At 37.5% G+C, this 25,836-nt stretch overlaps 1 protein-coding gene across 1 annotated transcript in view; it reads right to left on the bottom strand.

The window, feature by feature from the left end:
• Positions 1-20,915, bottom strand: part of LOC5567067 (UPF0676 protein C1494.01) — a 65,215-nt gene extending 44,300 nt beyond the window's left edge. The window contains exon 1 of the mRNA XM_021857123.1: positions 19,974-20,915. Within this exon, the coding sequence (XP_021712815.1) occupies positions 19,974-20,058 (85 nt within the window). The 5' untranslated portion in view covers positions 20,059-20,915. The remainder of the gene's footprint in view (positions 1-19,973) is intronic.
• Between the last annotated feature and the right edge of the window lie 4,921 nt (positions 20,916-25,836).

Genomic DNA, 25,836 nt, shown 5'->3' with positions numbered 1-25,836 from the left:
TCCCAGGCTAGTGCACACACACGTTGGGTTACATCGTCACAGCCAGCAACGTGTAGCGTGGGATAAATTGTTGCGTAGCATGCTTCGCGCTGTGCGCGAGCAAAAGAATAGTTCTCAGATCGTGCGTCGCACGAAAATGCCTATTTCATTTAATTTGCAAAGCAAAATTTTAACAACTATTTTGATGAATGAATGTTTGCTAAGTAATGCAAACTCTTGATAATAGTGATACTTGTAATGGGCTATATTTTGTTAGGTGAATGAATTATTAAATTATCATTGATAAGTATTACATATTGTTGGCGGTCAGGATGAACAAATGCCCACAAGAACTCCAATCAGTTCTGACTAATCCGTTCTGCACACAAGAACAAGTGCATGGTGCAACAAGCTAACAGCAAGTGCATTCAAAAAGAATTGATCCTATTTGGGTTGTTTAATTTGTTAATCAGAACTTAGCATGTGGAGCATGGAGTAGGCGTGAAGTGCTTAAAGTGAGATCGGTGAGGAGAAGAATTATTGGTGCCATTTATCTGTGCCTAAAACCAACCTTGATCCCATCCTAGGCCTATTATTAAATACCAACGTTTGTGTCTTCGCGGGAGGTGCAGTGTCGTCAACAGCCAATTCGCTGCATGTTCGCCCCGCTGTAGAGCCAGACTGCGGCTAAGGTTTGCCATCCGGATGGCCGATGACGTCGCCGAGTGGATACACTTATATACAAACATATTTACAACACTAGCAGATAAGTACAAAATTTAGATTTAAGTTGATTTGGGGGGAAATAAATGGGATTTTGCATGTAAAACTTCAGTATTCTTTTTATCTCTGGTGATTCCGTGGACTAGATTCGAAAAGTGACTTTTATGCTGAGCCGCGAACCTGTTCAAGCTGTCTTTCTGTAGACCAGCATTTCTGCATGTGTTCTCTAACTAACTAGTATTTTTTCATTTTTTTGTCTCATGCCAGTGGGACGCAATCCCCGTGTGACAAACTGTCCGAAAGTCTTTCTACATATCCATCATAAATTTGGTAGTAATCTTCCAGATCACTATAACAAATATGCATTAAGAAAGTAACGGTCAAATTTGGAAATTATTTTTCAATATGGAACTGCACCAACTACATACCTTTCCAATGCAAACAAAGTGTGTAAATTTTTATAAAACACAAATGTTGCGACGAAAAAAGGTGTTGGTTTAAAAATCCACATTGGACAGTTATGCTTTTGTGGACAGTATAGTAGTCCTAGAACTATCGGCAATTATTTTTGAACAATTTCTGACTACTTTTGTATTCCAAAGAATGTGAGGGATTACATTAGTCTAGTATCTTAATATCAACAGGTGGAATTTGAAATCAACTCTCCACTTGCTTGCCTGGTATACACATTGATACCACTTACATCGACTAAATCTTGTTTCATTTATAAAAATGGGTATCCTATTCAATTTGAAACATTACACTGAACTGATTCATTTCCCTTAGCACATAACAGAACCGTTCATCTTGGCATACTTGTGACCTGTGATGTCTAGTGGCAGTGGGTAATTACCATGTTTATTATCGTCCGATTTGACAACCCGCCCTAAAGTGGCAGCTCGTCGTCTCATGCGGTAACTAACCATTTGCAACCAGATTTAAATTTCTGCCCATCCATATTTTAATGGGATGCCCGCGGTGTTGTGTCTCGTGGCTCGTTTGGGATTTTTCACTTGCTAATTCAGTGAATCGTTCGCTAGGGTGCCTGAAGGGGAACTTCCCTATTTCCATAGGAGCGATTTACGTTACGTGCAGGCCATTACCGAACTGGAAGTGCAAAATTTCAAGTAGGGTAGAAGCACCGGTTTTGGCCATAGGCCAATTATAGCCATAGGGGACTATACACCGTTTTACATAGTGAATCAGCATGAAACCTTTTGTGTTCAGTAGATCACATTGACATGATAGAGCTACATTCATTTACTTGTCCAAATTGATTCAAAACATAACAAAAACAATTCATTTTCCTTATAATTTTAACTCCCATACACCTAATTTGGCCAGGGCACTCCTAATTTGGCCACTCTCATGAGAAATCTATGCGATTGGCCAATTTAGGAACCGAAGTTAAATCTCTGGCCGAAACTGGTGCCGATGGCCTATATTGGCCAAAGGGATTTTCCAAGCGAAAAAATTGTTTTAGCACAGTTTTGATATTTTACACACATAATATGGATTGAAAGCTTGCATTTGACATATATGTAGTATAAATACGGCTTTCCATTTAATTTTTATAAACGTTTTCTCTTAGGCTGGCCAAAACCGGTGCTTTCACCCTATTTGAATAATCGGAACTGTGTCCGAGAACGGAAACTGTCCCATTTTCAGGCAAAAATCAAATTCTACGATGGCACCCGTCGAAAATTGTATCGTTTCGCCCTATGCTAAATCAGCCTATAAGGTGGATTATATTTATACACGCAGCGTAGCTATAAATATAAACCGCCACAACGTTCGTGCATGGCGTGCCCGTCCTTAGTCGGTATCGCCTATCTGTTTATGATCGAGATGATCAACGATAGACAAATGGCAAACGGTATGTAGATTTTGATAAACGGTCACATCTGTTGAATTTGATGAGCGCGCTTGCACAAGTGGAAACCTGGGATTGTTTAGCGTCGATTGCCAACGGTGCTTAATGGAATCTATTTGACTATAATTTCTGATAACTGTTAAAATTTTCAACTATCCTATTCGTGAAAATGTTCAATATAGATTTAGAGTGAACTGAGAAATAATTAACAGATGTTTTCTGAATTGTTCTATACTTCTTCTTCTTCTTATTGACATTACGTCCTCACTGGGACAGAGCCTGCTTCTCAGCTTAGTGTTCAATGAGCACTTCCACAGTTATTAACTGAGAGCCATTTTCGCATTCGTATATCGTGTAGCAGGTATGATGATACTCTATGCCCAGGGAAGTCAAGGAGATTTCCACTACGAAAAGATAATGGACCGACCGGGAATCGAACCCAAACACCTTCAACATGGCTTTTCTTTGTAGCCGCGGACTCTAACCACTCGGCTAAGGAAGGCCCCAACTTGTCCTGCACACAGAATTAAAAAAAAAATAAAACTAATGAACCCCAAACAAGCGTTTGAATCAGTTGAAAACGTTGAGCGATACATATAGTAGGTGCGAACACATGTTTAAGGATAAAAATCTCTGTCCAGAAGAGGTTTACGTAGTACAAATAAATAAAGCTGAAGCACCTGTGTCGATACCGTGTTAAGGCGTTCTGAGTTGAAATAACTGCATCAATATACAGGCGTTTCAAATCTTGATGGCAAAATATAAGGCGATTGAAAAATGGACGCGATACTAGAATAAACACCTGAATGAATAAAAATACCAAAGATATGAAGTACGAGAGCGATGTGCTAACATCTTGCAAATTTGAGAATCACAATCACAATTGGGGGCTCCTTCCACTTAAATCAAAAACTTCGATTTGTTGCTCAGGAAATTTGACTAGACCTTCGAACTTATTGCTTATTTCGATGCAATTTTCAACATCATCCATTTTACACTTAAAAAAAAGCGCGATTTTATCAAAATCCGTGCAATTTCGCCTAAACAAAACTAACTATTCCTGGCCAATAATGCTGGTAATAGATGTTGTATTTATCAACAGCTATAATCGATGCGCGTGCCGTTTCAAACGCTGAACAAATTTGCATTCTGACATAGTCTGGGATTCGTCTCCACGGTCACGACATTTTTTCAATTTCCATCGCAAATCCTCCGGCAAAACAGTTTACCTAACAAAACAAACGATTGTCATTAAATCAACCGTTCCAAAGAATTCCTACTTCTAGTGTGCCATTACTGATACATTACTAGGTATCTACTAACTACAGTTCGGAAGGTAGGTACTTGGACCGGCACAGTAAAACAAACCACACTTGCGTTTGCGGTGATGACAGTGACAACCGGTGTGAGATGGCATTGAAACAATTCATACCGGGCCTCCTCTTGCAAGAGTAGGTGGTGGTCAGGTCTGGGAAATGCACGGTGGAGATGCGGTAATGTGACCTATTACACACAGGCAAGGTATCTTCGGTGATGAAAGAACCTGTTTCAAACCTCACTAACTGGATATGTGAGCAGTGCACAAATGTCTATCGTCGACGGCTGATGGGAATAGGTCGTGACGGTTAAATCGCAACAGTGGCTCTGGATCAGCAGGTAACGTCGTGCCAGCTGAAGGTCACTTTGAAGGTCCGATTTTTCTACGGAATTGATTGCACTTTTATGAAGTTTGTTCAACTGATTTGTAAGCTTACAGAGCAAAAAATAAATTAATACCCACCGATGCAATTTTTACATCATATAAACAATCGAACGTAAGTGAATTCGATCATCAATTGTTTACAAAAATTTTCTTATCAAAACATCTAATTGGATTCGTCTACGAAAATGTCAAATGCCATTTCGAGTAGCAACACAACTGCCCATAACTGCATAACAGTCACATTCGACATTTTTGACAAATTGGAGTTAACACCATGGAGAGTCATTAAATGATAAATACTTTCGATCAAATTACTGAAATCTGTGAGATTGTTCTAGAAAATTCGAAAAAAATACCAAGTTGTTTTGTCACATTGGTAATTATAACCGCATAACAGTCACATTGGGATTATAAATTAGCCTCATAATGTAATAGCTATGAAATTTCTATCAGAATTATTTTCTGGCTATTCATCTAGTATGCGATATGAGTTGTACAAAATATCAGCCTCAAATAAGCACTTTTGAGTTCCAGGTAATCTTTAGACATTTTAGTTTTCTTCCATACTGCCATAAAATGCGAACTTCTATTGCCATTTACTCAATGCCTACTTTTGTCGAATGTTACAAATATGCAGTTATGGGCAGACAAGGCTTGTACCAAGTTCTTACTTCCCTCAGCGTAGTAAAATGAAAAAGAGGTATCGTACGTGACTCTCACTCAATGTACCAGAGTTCAAATCCCGATCAAACTTCTATATTACTTTTTTTTGTCAACTTGTCGAACCGGTTTTATCGATTACTAGACGCCGATGCCCATTAGTCACTGGCTGGATTTAGGGTAGATGTACCAATAGTGGAGGTACTAAGCGGTATTGAACTTCATTTAACCACCTTAATTCAAGAAGCGCAATTAATGCATATGTTGATGTTGTAACGGGAAGTAACGACCATTGACTTAATGAGAAAAATGATTTTATCGTAGTAATCCACGGCATATCAGTGAAAAACAATACCTCCACTATTGGTACACTGTTCCTTTAGTTGCGGTATATTTTTAATGTGTGTTCCTATAGTTGCGGTATCCGTTATTTTCTTATGGGATCCTCCACTATAGGAACACTTTACCGCAACTATTGGTACAAGCAAGAACAATTTTAGCAAATTTAGTGATTTTTCATCAGTTTTCAAGCAATTTGGACGCTCTTTCCAACTATTCCGTGTATCAACAAGCCAGTACAATTAAATCAGTGAAAACGCAGCGAAACGCAACTACCGCAACTATAGGAACACCCACAACTAAGGGAACACTTACCCTATACCCTTACTCGATATTTCGTATCTCGACAACGAATCAAAGTTGGTTTTCATGGTTCCTTTGATCGCAGTTACACTGGTTTTGTGTTCTGTAATTCGATGCCTCCCTAACTCGATGGTCCCTTCAATATCGAGTAACGGAGAGTTGACTGTACGTTCAAAAGATGTTATTATACACCATTTTTGCGACAGGACTTATGTACAGCCAAAATTTCGTGATATTACATATTTTTTGCTGTGTATGATAAATTATTATTATTGATTTAACATGATTAAGTTGATATTGTTACCCATTTGGTACAATTCGATAAAAAAAGAAAACTTCAATCAGCAAAATTAAATTGTAATATCACGCGATTTGCAATGCACATCCCTTGCGTCGTCATGATAAAGTAGATTAAAAGACGTAGATCGATCAATCACGTTGTTCTATGAAAGTAATTACAAGGACATGAATACAATTTTACACAACATTTACGATGTAAGTAATGTGCATCGAAAACGACGTGATTTTACAAATTATGTTTTGCTGTGTAAGCCAATAAAACAAGAATACAGTTAGGTTTTTTACGTTGGTAGGTCATTTGGCATAAAGTCGCTTGGCATAAAGCCGTTTGGCATAAAGTCGTTTGGCATAATAATCATTTGACATAAAGTCGTTTGGCATAATGGTCGATTGGCATAATGGTCGTTTGGAATAATAGTCGTTTTTCATAATGAGTCTGAAACCAAGAATTTCTCAATTTTTCGATTTTACGTTTCTATTGAATCTTTCTGATGACATCTGGCTTGTTTTGGAGTCAATTGATACAAAATGATACTTCATTCAAAAATCATTCGCTCTTGAATAAATTTAAGCATATCAGGAAAGTTATTGCCAATAGTATTTTATTTTTTTTTTCAGAAATTATACTTCTTTCAAATATAATTTCTTCTTTTAAGTTTCGCTATTGGAACAAATTTTTGCACTGAAGATTTTTATATATTTAGCACAAATTTACCTTTCTTTTAATTGTTTTTTTTTTCTAAATATGATGTAACCATAACTATAGGTATGAAAACTGTTGATTTAAAATTCAACACATATCTCCTTCTTTTATGCATAGACTGTTCTTTGGAGCTATATTTTTTAAGTATTCAATTGTATCTGGTTCGCGTTTTGCTGAAGAAAAAACGAAAGCAAAGTGTGCGGGTGAAAATTAGCAACGACGCCTTAGTTGTGTTTGATCCGTTGAATCTGTTGCATGCTCCTTTGAGGGCAAGCGACGGAATACGGATCAATTGTGTCCGGTTCGCGTTTTGCTGAAGAAAAAACGAAAACAAAGTGTGCGAGTGAAAAAGCAACGACGCTTCAGAAGTGTTTGATCCGTTGAATCTGTTGCATGCTCCTTTGTTGGCGAGCGACGGAATTCGGATCGTGTCCGGATCGCATAGTAACCGCACTATCGGTATGGATCATCCGTGTATATGTTCACGTATTCATTTAAAATTATATCTTTATCGTTTACCAAAACGAATCCTTTCCCATATCCTAACTCCCAGTGTTTTCTTGTGGAAGTGCAGAGGACTCGTCGGCTTCCATAAAGCAAGTAACACGTCAACATTTCCCTCCCATTCCCAAATTGACCTGCATTCGGACGCAGCCGGCGCCGGTATTGTTTGTTAATGAGAGCACCAGTACTTGATTGTGCTACTTTTCCCCGAATGTCATTTCCCCGAATGTCGGTTCCCCGAACGCCAGTTCCCCGAATGACCCGTTTCCCCGAATGCCATTTCCCCGAATGACCCGTTTTCCCGAAAAGTGTAGCAGTTCAAGTAGGTGCTATAATAGTGACAGGATGGTGAATTAAAAAAAACGATAAGCAATCAAAAGAAGGAGGTATTTAGTTATTCTCGACTATACACATGTTGCCAAAATGCTGAGGACGGTAAAACTCGTGAGAACCGCCAATCAAATAAAGAAGGGTGCATATCAGATGACCAGTACGTTCACCCCCCTAAAATGTATAAAGTTATGACAAATATGAATGCCAAAAACTTTTCGAGGAAGAGGGCTATTCGGGGAAACGGGATATTCGGGGAACTGGCATTCGGGGAACTGGCGTTCGGGGAAACGACATTCGGGGAACCGACATTCGGGGAAGAGTAGCACAACCCCAGTACTTACACATTGAGGATGCTACTGATCCTGAGTAGCGTTTGTTGGTTTCCTGTGTAAGTACAGCTGCTCTGGCAATAACGGTGTAGCAACTGCGGGCGGTCAATCATGCTCATGCTCATGCTCATGCAACTGACAAAAGGGCGGCAATCGATAACATTGATCTGCTCAAATTATTAATGGGTTGTGCTACTTTTCCACGAATGTCGGTTCCCCGAATGTCGTTTCCCCGAACGCCAGTTCCCCGAATGCCAGTTCCCCGAATATCCCATTTTCCCGAAAAGTTTTTAGCACTCATAATTGTCGTAACTTTATACATTTCAGGGTGGTGAACGAACTGACCATCTAATATGCACCCTATTTTATTTAATTGGCGGTTCTTTCGAGTTTTACCTTCCTCATCATTTTTGCCAACATGTGTATAGCCGGGAATGACAGAATACTTCCTTCTTTTGACTGTTCATCATTTTTTCTCGTCACCACTTTTCGGGGAAACCAATCATTCGAGGAAATGGCATTCGGGGAAAAGTAGCACAATCACTTCGATGATTCTGAACGCACTTTATGTCTTTTTGTTTTATTATGCCGCAATAATTTTTGGCGTCCATTCTTCTATTGGTTTAATCATAAATTTTGCCTTCTTTTAAAAATAGGCTATTCTTTATATTTATACTGTTTTAAATTTTATTATTTAGTAAAGCTAAATGATAACCATTTTTATATTTTGCTGTTTTATCAATTCTTGCCAGATGTGTTGATAGAATGATAATTACTTTAGAACCTGCCAATATTCAACATATACTTTTTTTGGGGCAAACGCGTGATCTCCTTCCGAGATATGCAGGAAAACATATTATTTCAATCACAAATTTTCCCTTCTCTCGATAATAGACGGTATTTTTGATGTACACCTCCAAAATTAGAATTTATATTGAACCGTTGAAAAGTTTTATATAGGCTATTTTTGCATTAGGTCGCATTGACAGATCTTTAGATTAGAGCTTTTGATATTTTGCTAAAAAAAATTCCATTCTTTAATCAAGTAATTTTCATCGAGTGTTACGTCTAAACTGGGACAGAGCTTGATCTGCAGCGAAAGATTCTATGATGAATAACTGCAAACTTGCTTTGCCAATTTACTGTTTTCAAACATGTACATCGCAACAAGCTCAAAGATACTCTATGTTCTGAGCTGAGATTAAGAGACCCGTCACGAATTTTATTTAGTAATGCTCTCTAATGTCACAACCATTTTTGAAATTCTTAGCTTGGAAAATTTCTGAACAAACACTACGCTTGTTCAGAACCTACCAAATTTTTTTGTATGGGCTCGGTGGTGTTGATCTCGGTAAAAGCTTAAAAATGCCGATATTTATTTTAAGTCAATCATTATGCCAAACGGCCATTATGCCAAATGATCATTATGCCAAACGACCATTATGCAAAACGACTTTATGCCAATCGGCTTTTTGCCAAACGACCTTATGCCAAACGACTTTCTGCCAAACGGGGTACAATCGTTTTTTACGCAGCATATACTGCCGTGAATCGCAAGTCAGTCCCATCTGTAAAAAGAAGGCATTGAGAAAATGGGCTGTGAAGTTTCCTAGCTTGTTTTCATACGAATGTTAAAAAAAAAAGATGATCAAAACGTGGTTCATTTTTGTGTTACACGGTGCAGAAATATGTAGTGAGACTGATATGGGGTTACTATTCATTATGGGAAAATTTGACTTGCTATTTTTTCATATTTTTTCTGAACAAATCTTATTATATCATTAAAAGAGCATTGGAAGATATGCTGAAAACTGAACTCAAATCAATTTTGATGGAAATGCAGATAGGACTGACTTGCGATTCACGGCAGTATAAGTTTCGCGTTAAAAAAACTCGGTTCAACCGCGTAAAAAAAGTTTCGAAGAATAATGACTTTTTGTTTTTTTATTATACGAACCACGAAAAACAATCCATGTTTAAAACCTGCTTGAAAAATCCTAACCCTGACTGCAAATGCTAGTTTTGTAGGGTGCGACTTATTTTTCAAAAGTTCTCAAAACCGAAAATTCGTGTGCTCTTATGAATTCAAATCACATTAGAAGAGAAACCTCAAAGTTTGAGCCAAAAATATTAAGATTTAGAGGTGGCGCAAGCGTCTTGAAGGTGAATTTTCAAGTTATAAAAATGGCATTCAGTGAAGTCACCATAACTTCAGTAATTTCCAACCAATTTTGAAACGCATCATTATCTTTGAAAGTAAATATATGAAAACTTTGTAAAACATCAAATTTGTCTAAAATCAAAACTAGTCTAAGTTGAAAGAAGTTTTCTCCAAATGTTTCTTCATTTAACTCAAGAATTCATATTTGTTTGACCATAATTTCATAAATACTCAACCGATTTCAAATATTTTACATGTTTTTGAAGAAAATTTAGTTGTTTCCAAACTGTTCATACAACACATTTTTTTAACAAAAACTACCCAAAAACATGATTTTTAATGAAAAAAAAAACAATTTCTTTGGATTTGTTTTTGTTTTTTCCGAAAATTTCATTTTTCCTATAAAACTTAAGTTTATGAAGCATCTTGTTTTAATTACGAGTTGAATAGTACATATATTTTTTAACATGTGCAACAATATTTTTGTTTCAAAATTCTTCAAAAAAATTTGCAAAGTCCTTTTCAAAGGAGGAAATCGAAGTTTCAACTTAAAAAATATTGTTCAACTGACAAAAATTTGAAAATAAACTGCTATTATTCGTTGTGCAGTTTTTGTTGAATTTTGGTCAATTTTTTTTTGGGGAAATGTGATACATGAAAAGTTTGTTAACAATCTAGTAGGCTTCAAACCCATGCAAAAATATTTGGAATCGGTTGAGTATTTATGAAGTTATGGTCAAACAAAGATATTTTTTTGGTGAAGTGAGGAAAAAATTGGAGTAAATTAGTTTTGATTTTAGACGTATTTGATGTTCTACAAAGTTTTCATAAATTTAATTTTGAAGATAATGATGCTAAGTTTCAAAATTGGGTAAAAATTACTGAAGTTATGGTGACATTACTGGAGGATATTTTTTATAACTTGAAAATTCACCTTCAAGACGCTTGTGCCACCTTTAAATCTTAAGATTTTTGGCTCAAATTTTGAGGTTTCTCTTCTAATGTGAGTTGAATTCATAAAGGCACACGAATTTTTAGTTTTGAGATATTTTGAAAATAAGCCGCACCCTAATTGTTTAGTAGCTTGAGAGGTGAATCGATTTCTCTGAATTCGACAGCATTTAACTTAACATCACTGCTTCTGATTCTTCTGATTCTTCTGATTTTTCTGATTCTCCTGATTTTTCTGTTCTTCTGATTTCTTCTGATTCTTCTGATTCTTCTGATTCTTCTGATTCTTCTGATTCTTCTGATTCTTCTGATTCTTCTGATTCTTCTGATTCTTCTGATTCTTCTGATTCTTCTGATTCTTCTGATTCTTCTGATTCTTCTGATTCTTCTGATTCTTCTGATTCTTCTGATTCTTCTGATTCTTCTGATTCTTCTGATTCTTCTGATTCTTCTGATTCTTCTGATTCTTCTGATTCTTCTGATTCTTCTGATTCTTCTGATTCTTCTGATTCTTCTGATTCTTCTGATTCTTCTGATTCTTCTGATTCTTCTGATTCTTCTGATTCTTCTGATTCTTCTGATTCTTCTGATTCTTCTGATTCTTCTGATTCTTCTGATTCTTCTGATTCTTCTGATTCTTCTGATTCTTCTGATTCTTCTGATTCTTCTGATTCTTCTGATCTGATTCTTCTGATTCTTCTGATTCTTCTGATTCTTCTGATTCTTCTGATTCTTCTGATTCTTCTGATTCTTCTGATTCTTCTGATTCTTCTGATTCTTCTGATTCTTATGATTCTTCTGATTCTTCTGATTCGACCGTTTTTCGTTGCTAATCAAAACGATGTTCCAAGTAAATATATTCACAATCATACAACTTGAATACAGTGAATTTACTTATGTAGATATAATTTCAGTTTGAAAGGAATAAATACTTTATATTTTGGTGACGATAGTACAAGACGATGATCGCTCAGTAACGATTATAAAACTGTCACATCAAATTACACTTTTATTATTAGAGATAAAACAATATTTAAAAAAGGGTGTAGTTATTCAGAGTTTGACAAAAAAAATCCACATCTGTCAAAAACTAGTCTGCTCTCCGAGCATGATTGATTTCATTTTCAAATCATTCACTAAAATAAATTAATTTAAAAAATATCACCAAACGAGCGAGAGCATGAGCGCCCCCTTCATGGTTACACGTGACGCATGGCGTGAATAGGCGCTGTAACGAGAGATAACGGTAAAAAGTAAACGTTGCGTTGGAACGTGGGTGGATTCATGAGTCAGCACTAACGATGTACGAGTTAGCTTATGGTCGTTGTTGTTGTTTCTGTTAATATCTAAAGCCAGTAAACATTCAAATATGTTTACAACTGTATCGTTGCTGCAAATTGACTTCTTTTCAAGTAACTATGAAAAAATCAAGTAGTTTTATTAGTAATATTTTATGTTGTTCCTTTCCATAACAAATCAATGACTGCATAATTTATCTTGCATGTTTGATACTATGATCGATAAAATCCATGATTTTTTTTTTACCTTTATTAACGAGACTTTTAGCGCACGGGTTTACTTCCCTTCCGAAAAAAAGTCGTCACTATAACTTTTTACGTCATAAGTGACTATCTCAGGGATGGGATTCGATCCCAGGTCATCGGCTTGAGGCTCGAAAAATGAATGTATGTTGGGACATTTGAGCATAACTATATCATGTAACAAATCAAGCTGTCCGAAGGTGAAAACTGCTATACTAAACTTGTTTTTTTTTTTATCCAAAGTAGTTTGTTCAAGCTCTAGTGCCATTAAGTATTACTGAGCCGAATTCAAATAATTTGCAAAAAATCATTTTGCTTTTTTGGCACTATCTAAGTTTTAGAGAACCGTAGAACTCACGGAAATTTATCGAAATTAAAATTATGCGGACGACTGATAGCTTGCATTTTAGCAAAGTTAACCAATTAGATCGAATCCCATAAGCTGCAGTTCTCCATGAATGCGGTTCACGGCGTAAATGTCAGCTTAGGACACACGCCCGCCACCTGATGAATATTAATTTCGCCCGGAACGGTTGCTGCTACCGATTCAAACCACTTCACTGCGCGTTCCGACAATTAGTCATGCGCAACGGAAAGCGTTACCCCTCGTGGGGCTGCTCCAGTAGTAGAACAATTATCTCACCTGTCTATTATCAAATAATCGCCTATCTTAGCTATATATGGAGTAGGTAGTGCGCGATCAATCAAATGTCTTTGCTGTGCCTTAGCGATCGTAGGCATTTACTTGAGTCATGAGTGGGCGCAAACGGGAACCCGTTACCCGTTCTGTGAAAGAGAAACCAGAGTGGCATTTTTGTCTCAAGTGTTGCACTGCGTTAAGGTGATTATAGAACGAAGCCGAATCTCAAATTTTCAAGAGCACAAGACTTGAGAACCGAACAGCGCTTCGCGTTGAAAATCTATCCCGTTGGTCACCACCAGCAAGCAAGCAATTTGATTGGTTTTCAACGCGAACTGTTGTCAGATTTTCTCGTCTTGTGCACTTGAAAATTCAAAGTTTGGCTTCGTTTTATAATCACCTTAATCGAAGGCGGTATGACTGCATCGATATCTTATAAAAAAAAATGTCCTCGAGCTGGGGAAATCACCATCAGAACGCAGTTGATTATACATATCACTAAAACCAGTTGCTGGGGAAATTTGTTAGTTGTGGAGATAACCATTTTGCTGGACTTTTATGAATTTATCAAGTGAATACCGTAAAAAGGGTAACGCTCCCATTTATCAAATATAAAGTCAATTTTTTTCGTAGTTTCAACTTGGGATTTAAATATCTAACAAATGTTGTGCTTACACATGGACGCCAGAAAAATTGAACAATTTATAGTTTCTGTAAAGAAAATCTTTATACTTCTGCCATGAAAGGAATTAGGCAACTAACACTAAGATAAAAAAAAAGAAATTATTAGATTTTTTTCAGAAATGTTCAATTACCTTTACGAATTTCACTCTGAATTCCTTGATAGACACATTTAAGTATTCCTCCAATGGAATGAATATCGGCATCATTCCTCCAGAAATTTGTCTAAAAATTCCTCCTATGTTTTCTTTTATAGATTGATCCTGAAATGTCTCCAGGATTTCCTTCAACAATTTCTCAATTCACACAGAAATGTATCCTGATTTTCCTTCAAATAATCTTCGTAAAACTTTAAGATTTACTTGACTGCCGATAAAAGCATAACGGTCCCATATGTAAGATATTGGCGTTGAAAAAACACCGCTCAAAGTTTCTACTTAATTTGCTTTCTCATACAAAATGTTTAAAATTTTCTAATACATTTCCGCATGCCATATTGATTTAGCTCCTCCACACAGATCACTGATTTTCAAACTATTGATCGGCAAAAATACGAACTAGATCATGATTCAAGTTTTACAGTGTCTATTGGGGTTTAATAGGCATATAGAGACTGTTATGCATTTATATTTTTAATATACGGCTACACTAAATTCCTATTTATCCACAAACCTTCTAACAAAGTGTGTGTATTTGAATATCCATAATAGAGTTTATGTTAAAACATGAATATTACGATGAAAACAGGTGATGGATCGAAAGTCCATATGGGACAGTTATGCTGGTAAAGGCAGTTAAGGAATTCCCTTCAAAATTTCTACAAGTTTTTGTCTAAGGATTGTTGCAGGGAAAATTCCTGGGGCTCAAACAGGCACTCCTTCAACTTTCGACAAACATCCTCCAGAATTTTTACAACAATTTTAGTATATTTTTCCTGGAATTTCGTGATGAATTCACCCAGGAAATTTGACAAAACTTCCCAGAAAATTCTTGCAGATATTTCTGGAAAATTTAGTTTCTTACAAATATGGAATTTCTTAAATGATCATTACGGGGGCAGAATCCGTTACGGAATTTTCAAAAGCAGTGTTTAGGTTCAAAATCAAGAAAATTTACTAAAAACTATGTTCACTGTATTCTGTTCTCCAACCGAAAAACAGTGAACAAATTTTCATCGATTATTTTTTAATTTTGAACAGAAAAACTGCTTTTTATGTTTGGATGATGCCAATGGTTACGATGACGGAGCGTTGATTGGGCTCGATACAAATATTAATTTTCTTTTATGTCCGAGACCACTTGGAAGGTACGAGGAACAAGAAACAAAAAGATTAAAGTGGAAAAAATGTATGGAATTTTCATTCTAACGATAGTTGTTAAACATTTTCCAATGATCAATTTCTTGATTATTATTTTACTCGTTTTTTACTTTAAAAATTTAAAAAACCTAACTGATGTCAAAAAATGATGAATCTTTTTTTTCTCCCCATCAAAATTTTCGGGCTTTAGAAGTGAGGGGGGGGGGGGGTAACATAAAAGCCTTATTGTTCGATAAATTTATTTTCAAATATTTTTAAAAATTTACTCAGCACAGCAAACAAGAATTCCTTTAGAATTTTTTCCAAGAATTCTTTTTTGTTTCCTTTAGGAATTCCTCCTACAAACATTCAATAAAATCATTCAAAAAAATATTCTAAAAAGATTTTCTCCTAGAATTGCTCAAATTAGCATAGCTTTTCCGAGACTTTTTTTCTATTTTTCCTGTGATTTTTCCAACAACTCCTGTAGAAATACATTCAAGAAACTATTCACTTATTCGTCCAATTCTTCCATGGAAAACGGCATGAATTCCTTTAAGAATTCCAAAACATTATGTTCCTATGACACTTTCAGGAATTCTTTCAAGGATTCCTTAAGGTGAAAATGAATCAAAGCCAAACCTCAAATTTTCAAGAGCACAAATCTGGAGAACTGAACACCTGTTTAAGCTGAAATCGGAAACCACCAGCTAGTGACCAATCGATTAAGTTTTCAGCTTAAACGGATGTTTGGTTCTTCAGATCCGTGTTCTTGAAAATTTGAAGTTTGGCTTCGATTCATCTTCACCTTAAGGAGTTTCCTCACAAAAAAAAAAATATGGAATTCCTTGTGAAATTTTCCTAGGAAGTTCATGCTTTGATATTTATCATGATTTTTCTAAGAATTCTCCTGGAACTTCTTCGGTAAAAATCTTGAAATTCTACAGAAATTTCATTATATATCTCTTCAAGAACTACTCCATGTTTTTCCATGTATTTATCCATTGGTTTCATAGAAACACAATCATAGATTTGCTTCAGTGATTTCTACTCTGATAGAGAATAAACCTTTTTGGGATAAACTTTTTTGTAAGAATTAATTTGAAGATTCACACAAAGCCGTAGCTTCCAACAAATGTTCCGCAAACTTTTAGGATTTCTGGACCGGGAAATCTTGGATAAAATAAAAGGAAAATTGAAAGAACTGTTGGCAAGATGTTTTGTTTACTCCCCAGGTCCACTGCCCGTAAGTTCTAAATTTGGCAACGTCTCGTTTAGGAAGTTTGTTGGCAGAAGTTTGATATCATGTCTATTCAACTTGATTTTTCTGGAATTCTCTAGAATAATTTTCATGAATTCTGGCATCCATGTCTCCTTCGATACCTCCAAGATATCGATTAAGAAATCCGCACAGAATTCCTCCTAGAAACCCTTGAGGAGTCCTTACAGTGAAGAAGGTTTTCAACCTATTTTTCAAAAGTTCATGCAAGGACTCTGTGTAGCATTTAATCAGCTATTTCATCAGAATTCAGCCGAAAGTTATTTAGATGCTTATTTGTTTCGACGTCCTTTTCGAATTACTTTAGGGCAACGGTTTGTAGATCGTGTTCAGCGGAGCACTTGATGCTTCGCGAAGCCTTGGCAGATGCTTCGCGACAGTTTCTAAAATTTGTACCAATGTATTGAAATATCTCAACTTTTTGTTTTAGAATACGATTTCACGCCATCAAGTAGGCTGTTGGAAAAAGCCAGGAGAGTCCCATATAAAAATGACAGTTCCATTCACTTTCGTTTTTTCGACTTTCCTCGTCAAAACACTTCAAGATCATAACTTGTCAAAATCCCATAACTCTTTTTCAAGCCAACTCTTGTCATACAAACACTCTACAAGTTGAAGAAATCTAATTTTACCCTACAGAATATTTTAAATCTTTCAGGGTGTGAAAGATTTGTCGGGATGCTTATCATCGTTGAAAAAACCCTGAGGTACATGTAACTTTGATATTTCAAAACTCATGGAAATATTCATAATTTTGATAAAACTCGTGAAATATTCCTAACGTTGTATCGTTAGGAATATTTCACGAGTTTTATCAAAATTATGAATATTTCCATGAGTCCTGATCGTGTGATTCATCCATTGAAACACATTACATTACATTACATTGCACCGTTTGGGATGATGAGAAGTATGTAAAAGCAGATTTCCGACAGCTTCCGGAACTCGAGTTTTTCACTGCTCATCATAAATTCGAAGTCCCTAAGGCCGTTAGAAAGCAGAAGATGTCAAAGTTTGCCAAAAAATATATGATTTAGCGAGCAATTTGCTCGTCTGGACAGCGGAAAACCCCATTCGTGATAACAGTAACGGTCAATGGACAGGTGTACTTATAGGAATGCCTGAAAAAGCGTTTACTTCCTCTACTGAGGTGACATGATGGTCATACGATTTTCTGGCTGGATTTGGTCTCGTGCCATTACTCGAAAGAAATTTTGGAGTGGTAGAAGGCTAAGGAAGTCAATTTATTGTCGAAGCATCTCAACTGCGGCCAATAGGGCGATATGCAAAACTGAAAAGGCAATAGATGGCTCTTTTTCAGTGGTAGTAAAAATGAAATCTTGAAGCAAAGAAAGCACCATGGAAGATGAACTAAAGACAAAAGGTGATGCACTCACACCACGCTTTATTTATAATAAATAATTTATCGATCCGGTTTCCTAATTGCATGTAATTTGTGTTTTTCAATATTCTTCATACGTTTTGACAGTTCTCGACTACAATTCTTCCATGCGCTTGTGTTGGATGTTTGAGAAATTTGAGAATCCCAGAATCCAGCGTAGCGCGATCAGTGAGTGGAATACAAACATCAGTGTCAACGCTTGGCGGCCAGTGAGAGATACTGAATGTTCGAAAGTTTTTTGTCTGTACTTTTTACCGCTGGCACCAACTTTTAGCGTTTAAGAACGAAGTAAACAGTCGTTACTCTATTGAAAAGTACTGAGCAGGGTTGTTAACGTTAATCAAAGATTAACGCCGTTTCGCTAATTCGTTAACGTTAACCAGTAACGGTTAACGAAGCTTGCGTTGATTCGTTCGAAAATCGATTTAACGATAACGTAACGGTAAAGCGTTGATTTAACGTCAACGACTTCGTTATTTTCAACGTTAACGAAGATTTTGATATCTAAAAAATATAATAACTTATGACATGTGATGAATTTAAAAATAAGTAACTCTGAAACATGACATGTCCTCGGAAGAGAGATATGCGTGATCTCATAGCAGTTTTTATGGAATGTTAACTGACTTCCTCTTAGTGGGCTCCACAGTCTTGAAAGTAAGAAAATCTGTTCCACGGCCATTGCCAGTTTCGATTTAAATGAAAACTTTTGTCTGTAATGTTAAGTTATGGCAACTTGTATTCGAAAATGGGAGATCGGGGTCATCCTGGGGGTGAGCACTCAGAAACATTTTATTTTTTTGCTGGGTAGAAAAAAGGATGCCGTGTACTTCATGGAGGCAAAGGAAGCCGCTCTCTGGCAACGATTTTGGCCCATTGATGTGGGGGCTGGAACGATGAGAGGATACAATATATTGCTTGGAAAATCTTTGCAATCAATGAAAGTTATTCCAAGCAAAGTTTCTGACGTTTAAAGAGGCTTACTGTTGGGAGCCAAATAATTGCTTTGCACAGTGAACTTAGATGTTTTAATGAATTTTCCTTGGATACGGGATATCAGCATAGAAACGTGTTGTTTATTGATGCTTCGAAACATTCTCTAGAAACCTGTACGTAATATAAGATCAACGCTTTGGTTAGCGCTGATCGTTGACGTTGATTCAACGCAAACTCGTTAACGTTGACGCTAACAACCATGAAAATCAACGCAACGACGTTGCGCTGATCCAGAGCAAAATCAACGTTAGCGGCGTTTATCGTTGATTAACGTTAACAACTCAGGCACTTTGGAAGCATCCTAAGAAATTGAAATCGGAGGGAGATATGAAGAAAAAATGGACTGCCACGTCAAAAAAGTTGTTCAAAGTTTTATATTCTGCCGGTTATGTTCTTCGTGGAACTTTTCCACAAATTTCTGAAAGAATTTTATAAAGGATCCCTTAAGGAATTAAACGAATAATAATACGTGTTCTGTCACGTCATTTCGAAGACACCTAATAGGCCAGGAGAAGTGGATGAACTTGTCATTCATTTTCCTGTCAAATTTCATACAAAATCTACTTTTTCTCTGGTATAAATTCACTCTAGGTGAACCACTTCCCTTGGCCTATGGATTACATGACATATTATTGAAGTTAGCATGACATATCATGTAAATATTCATAACATGTCACGCTCAAATAATTATTTATCACAGAAATTTTGCACGTTTTGTTCGAACCGTTTGTCCACAGATAGTTTGCATAAAACAATTGAAGAAGTGATAGATTTACAAACAGATAGATATATCTGATACCCTACAGTAAAATAATCCACTCATATTTGGAAAAATCCTGTAAAAAATTCTTCAAGGACAATATTTACGTCATTCGGCTGGGGTTATTCAGATAGTCACAGATAACATACAATCTCCACAACATCATTCATGGACTTCTCCGCCTTTCCGACGTGATAGTGGATTAAGCACGTTACCTGCGTGTATACCTTCCAAAGTGAATCCCCAAAGACGCCAATGCTGGGTTGCGAAGTCTTACGGTTGAGCCGCGCGTGACTACATTATGAACGATAACTCGCAAGTGGCCGCCACCCCATTTCAAGGCAACACCCCGGACACGCTTGTGTGTGTCCACGATGTTTACGATAAAGTGAGCATGTAAAAGATAATCCTTGAACTTTGTTTTCTACGCCGTCGTCTGAGACTGCTGAAGATCGGGGAACGAAACAGATCAATAAAACTGCATCCCATTTTGGGTCTTCTCTCGTTTGCACTTACCACAATGTGCCAGATCGATGATCGGGATTTGGCTGGTGGATAGCAGCGTATTCACCTTGTCTTCACCGCTTTTGGTCTTCAACATTTTGCTTGATTTTTTTTTATTAAATGCTCGTAAGTAACCTTTCACTTTCCGAATTTAGGATTCGACTCCTAAGACACACTATTCTCTTCAAGGGCTTGCGCGCACTTCTTTCGCGCTACTTCTTGTTCACTTGATTTCACCGCCTGCACGACCGAAATCTTCTCTTTTTGTTGTTTGCTTTTTTTGTGTCAGGTTCAGTTCACTTTTCGGTTTGCTTATTTTCCACGTTTTGGCTTTATTATTATGTTGCTTTACGTCTACCTTTCTTGTTTGTGTGGATTTATTATTGCTTGTATCTCTTTTACGCGTACGCCTTCCTTGTCTCCTTCTCCTACGGGTTTCTACACGTTTCGTGAAGGGGGAAATTACACGCAAACCATGTGAGTTGGTTATTCGGTGGTGTTCACTGGTCTTCTTTACTCGAAGGCGATGCTGAGGAGGGTACCAACACAACGAACCAATGACATCAGTTTCGAGGGCAACCCTGCTTGTGCAGTTCGTCGATCGACGAGTTGAAAGTACTTTCCATTTGAACACTATGTGCAAAATGTGCTGGCCCCGTAAAAGGTGTTACGTACTTCCCCGGAAGTTGATCAACTTGATCCTCTTCGTAGTGAACCTTAAACGCACTGATCAACGGCACACGATTGATGAATTCGAATCCTAATTACAGACGGGCAACCTTAAATCACTGTAATCGATCATCTGGGCTGGTTCGGAACTGACTGACACAACACTTCCGAAAACTCCTAGGAAACGATCTGTCTGCAGCAATACACGCGACTGTACACTTCAGCGGGCAACGTTCGACTGAAAGACACCGTTTTGATTTCCACCACTCTGTATCTCTTGGCTGGCTATGACTGACCAGAGCACGCTGCATGTAGTGATCTACCTTGCATGTAGTGTTTGTATTGATGAGTGATTTCGATTAAATCTGGAAACTTGCTTTCATTTTATAAAATAGTGATAATGTATAAATTGTTGTTAACATTAGCAAGACTTGTGACAAATTCTACGATACAGCCTCTAAGCCAGGCTTTTTTATTCAAGTGAGAAAGCGAAGGGTGCCACCAATCGTGGTCAGTACTTCCGATTTTGGTTGTTTTACGCAGGAGATCAATAACTCCACTAGAAAAATTGATAAGATCTTATTTAGGTTGTACTTGAAATTACAATATCTTCTCTGTACTTCATATTTTCTGCATTCGCCAGGTATATGTCTGATTGATAGAGGCCCGCCACAAGTTTTACAAATGTTTGATTATCTTTTAAACAAATATTCGTGTGTGCAAGTTGTTGGAAAACTCACAGTCCTAAGATTAACGACGATGTTTGGCATGTAGGTTTAATTGTAAAAACTGCATTTCCGATATTTGCTCAAGGCAACATTCTGGGACCGATATTGTACAATGTTTTACATCTAAATTATCTGAGTTATATTAGGGATGTCATCTTTGTTTGTGACGGACTAAGGCATCCCCGCCAATGGACGAAGCCTGCGTTTCATCAGAAGTAGATTGCAAAAAAAAGTTTGTATATTTCTACTTAGAACTTGCAAAACTGGAAGATTAAATAAAATAAAAAGATTTAAAAATTAAATTAAAAAAATTAAGAAATTTTCTCCTAATGCTTCGAAAATAAAAAAAAACAAGAGCTCTTCATTCAGCAGACATGTTATCACGACTAGAGCAGTTCCAATAAATTTGTCAGATAAATTTAAGTATTTACATATATTAAAAAAAAAAAATGGCGTTCAATATTCAAAAGCAGAAAAAATCTGATATGATTCATAGGTATACAGCATGTGTCCAGATTTAAATCAGTACAGGTTTTAAATTTTCTACACCCTCAATTTCCCTCCGCGTGTATAACTGTATCTGTATTGGATCAAACACCACGACCAAAACGATGTGTGCAGAGAGCTCAAGTTGCTTGGTTGGTCGTTGTCATTTGTTAGCATCGGCAGTCAGACAGTGCGCGACACTTTAGGCTTAATTCAGCAGTAATCCTCCTTTTCCACCAAACTCACTCGTTATCGGGGCTTTTCGTATAATCTCCTTCGGCATTCACAGCTGTTGATAACGGGCGCTGATATCGCAGATTGTAGCAAAGGGATATGCTATCTTTGAAGACGAACCTTCGCGCCACTAATGGACCTACTGGATTTCTTGAATGAAAACTGCACCACAGAATCCACACTATGATGGACCGCAACGAGAACGCATGTAGGTCAGTTTATTCGCGAAATTAATTGCACGGATAATTGCATTATTATTTATGACGAACGCGTATTAATGAATGTACAAGAAATCGCGACCAATCCAATATGTCGAGTGTTATGTCTGCACACTGACACCACAGTGACCACAATATGTCGTTGCAACGAATGGTACCTACATATAATGGTATCAATACAAACCAAGCTCAGCATGCTCAACTCAAACGGTTTCATAAGTTAGTTATTTATGACGGTACAAGCCACAGCGATATGATAGTGCGACGCCTCAGTTCACTACGCCTCGCGCGCATACACGCATACAGTGGCGCATGTTTCCGCTACCACGAGGGCGTCGTCATCTTCGACATACGCAGAGAGTGCTACCAGCGCCGGAAAAGTTAGTGTCGATGATACGATGATGGTACACGATGCATGCAGATGATGGCTGCTTATCAACATGAATGTAACATGAAGAAAATGATTGTTCAAATCAGCGGGTATATACTGTACCATGGGCGTAGACAGGGGGCGACTACGAGATCCTTCAGCCCCCAATACCAGACATCGCGATGTCCGATGCATCGTTAAAAAAATTAAGCAACCTTTTTTTTTAATTCCTTTATCAGTATCATTTCAAACATAACATTTTATATATTTTTTATATCTAGGTGTTGGACAACACTATCATCCTAATTTGGTAAAACTATATTAAGCATTTATTAACATTTTGTTAAAACATATTTAATTTCATTTGTCGTAAAAGTTCAGAATTTTTACAGGTGAGTTGATTTTACTTGCTTCTTCTTCCTGGCATTTACGTCCTCACTGGGACAGAGCCTGCTTCTCAGCGCAGTGTTCTTATGAGCACTTTTCACAGTTATTAACTGAGAGCTTTCTTTACCAAAGTTGCCATTTTCGCATTCGTATATCGTGTGGCAAGTACGATGATAATCTATGCCCAGGGAAGTCAAAGAAATTTTCTTTACGAATAGATCCTGAACCGACCGGGATTTGAACCCAGACACCTTCAGCATGGCTTTGCTTTGTAGCCGCGGACTCTAACCACTCGGTTGTGATGTACACGTAAGGGTTATATAATAGATACAGACGAGCGAGAGCGAGATCTGAACGAAGAAGAACTGAAATGAGAATGAGAGAGGAAGAGTAAGAAAAAGAGAAGTTCGAAGCTGGATGGTATTCGGAGATTGATGGAATAAATGAGATCGGTCTGGACTAGCAAGAAGATAAGATGTGTTCTTTATTACGCTGACTGAAAGTAGTCTGATTCCCCATAAGCTAAACGTTACAGTGGCCGACGAGGATAATTTGGTATCCAAACTGGAAAAATGATTTTTAGTGAATTGTAACAGTTACCAGTAAGTGCGTGCATTTCAATAGTGAATTTTACACCTCGGGGTAAGTATAGTGTTTTTTCCGAAAAGTGACGAATTTGAGAAAATACCGCCGATTTATTTCTTTGGTCGGGTTTTCTTAGTAATTTTCTATTGTTCTGAGGCATAGTTCGGCTTTCAATTTCTCCAGAATAATAGAAATTTTTAGCCATTGTGATCGTCGCTACAAATTGTAATTCGGAAACAGTCACCATTACACAAAGCATTTTTTAATTTCATTATATTCAACTCTGTTCACAGAGTCGGTCTACCGCTCAGTTCACCCCTGCGCCTACACTTGTGAAAGGGAACGCGGCGGAAAAAGGAACAGTGATAGTGGCAACCGACACTCGTCAGAAAAGTGAGTGCCTGAAGAGTTCATCCATTGAAAACAAACCGCTCATCGGCGGTGGGAAGAAAACTGCACCGAGGTGCATCGTGCGGTTGGTCAATCCAATCAGGAAGGCTATGGACCGATGCACGAGTTCACTAATTTGACGTTTGAGCGGTGCCGAATTCACTCGTTGCCATGGTCACGTAAATAACACGGCACTGCTAAAACGTCAGATAGTGAACTCGTGCATTGGTCCATAGAACCCGGTGCATCGGGGCAACGACGAGTCTTGACGAATACTGTTGCTGCTGTTGGGAAATCGCTGTTGCTGCTGTTTGGAAATCGCTGTTGCTGCCGTTCGAAAATCGATGTTGCTGGAAAATCGTTGTTGCTGCTGTTGAATATTCGCTGTTGCTGCTGCTGCTGGACCGAAAGAAAAGCGTCTACCCGAGGGAACGCTGATTGTGTGGAGGTTATCCGGATAACTAAGCGGTTGTGACGACTACAGCATGTCTATGGTTACTGCTCCGGATCCTTACCTACCAGGATCCATATTATTTTCGCAATACCTCGAGCAGCTCGAATAAATGTTCGAGCACAATGATATCCAGTAGCTAGATATAAGACATCAGTATGTGGCATTGAGGTGTTTACCGAACTAAAAAAAGCTTTTTCCGGGAAAGATTTGAAGGCATTAACGTACAAACAAATGGCCGACATGTTGAAAAGTAGATATGATAAGGCAGACTCGGAGGTAATACACAGTTTCAAGTTTTGGACTAGGAGCCAAGGGAAGTATGAGAAGTACGAGGATTTTGTTATTGCAATCAAGGTGTTAGCAGAGAAATGTGCATTTGGCGACTTCAAGGATAGAGCGATAAGGGACATGTTAGTGATCGGTGTTTACGAATCTAATATACAAAAACGCTTATTTGACGAAAAGGACTTGACAGCCTCAAAAGCAGAAAAAATAATCCTTAATCAGGAAATGTCTTCTAGTAGAACATAATTGCTGAACGAAGATGACAAGAGAACCAGCATCGTAAACAGATTAGGTCCTAAGCCGGAAGCGCCAAGAGGTAGACACAGGAGCCGAAGCCGAAGTTATGAACGCAACAGCAGGTCAAGATTTTTCTCCAGAGGCAGGAGTGATAACAAATACCAGAATAAAAACAGAGATGACACTAGGAAGCCTTCATACTTTTGTTCGTTTTGTAGAATGAAGGGTCATACAAGGAAGTATTGCTACAGATTGAATAGGAAGAGCCCGGACAGATATAGCGTAAAGTTCGTTGATTCGCCAAAATCGAATAAATCGGAATCCGATAAAACCTTGGATAAAACCGAAATTTTTAAACGACTGAAAGACGACATCAGTATAAGCTCAGATGAGGAGGAGACTTCTTGCTTGAATATCGTTACAAAAAACCAGAGAAACGAACCATGTTATGTGGAAGTCAACATTGAAAAACGACGTTTAACGATGGAGGTGGATTGCGGTTCGGCGGAGTCAGTCATACCAAAGGAACTTTTTGCTAGAAATTTTCGACATTTGGAATTGCGGAAATGTAATAAACGGCTAGTAGTCATTAATGGGAACAAGCTGACAGTTTTGGGGAAAGTCCTGGTAGCAGTTCAACTAAATGCAGAAGCAACTTGTGATTTGTATGATTTTTTCAGAGAAGCTCCTTATTACCTGGCATTATATAGCCCACATTTAGTTTTTTTTTTTTGGTAAATTGATCAAAAACAAAATGGCCGCCAAAGGCATTTTTTATGGAAAATGTCGGTCCCTCATGGAACATCGCAATATCTTTAAAATCAGATCACCA

Source organism: Aedes aegypti, chromosome 1 (genome assembly GCF_002204515.2).
Source record: "Aedes aegypti strain LVP_AGWG chromosome 1, AaegL5.0 Primary Assembly, whole genome shotgun sequence".
Lineage (NCBI taxonomy): Eukaryota > Metazoa > Arthropoda > Insecta > Diptera > Culicidae > Aedes > Aedes aegypti.
The sequence above is the reverse complement of the archived record's forward strand: the minus strand, read 5'-3'. Positions and strand labels throughout refer to the sequence as shown.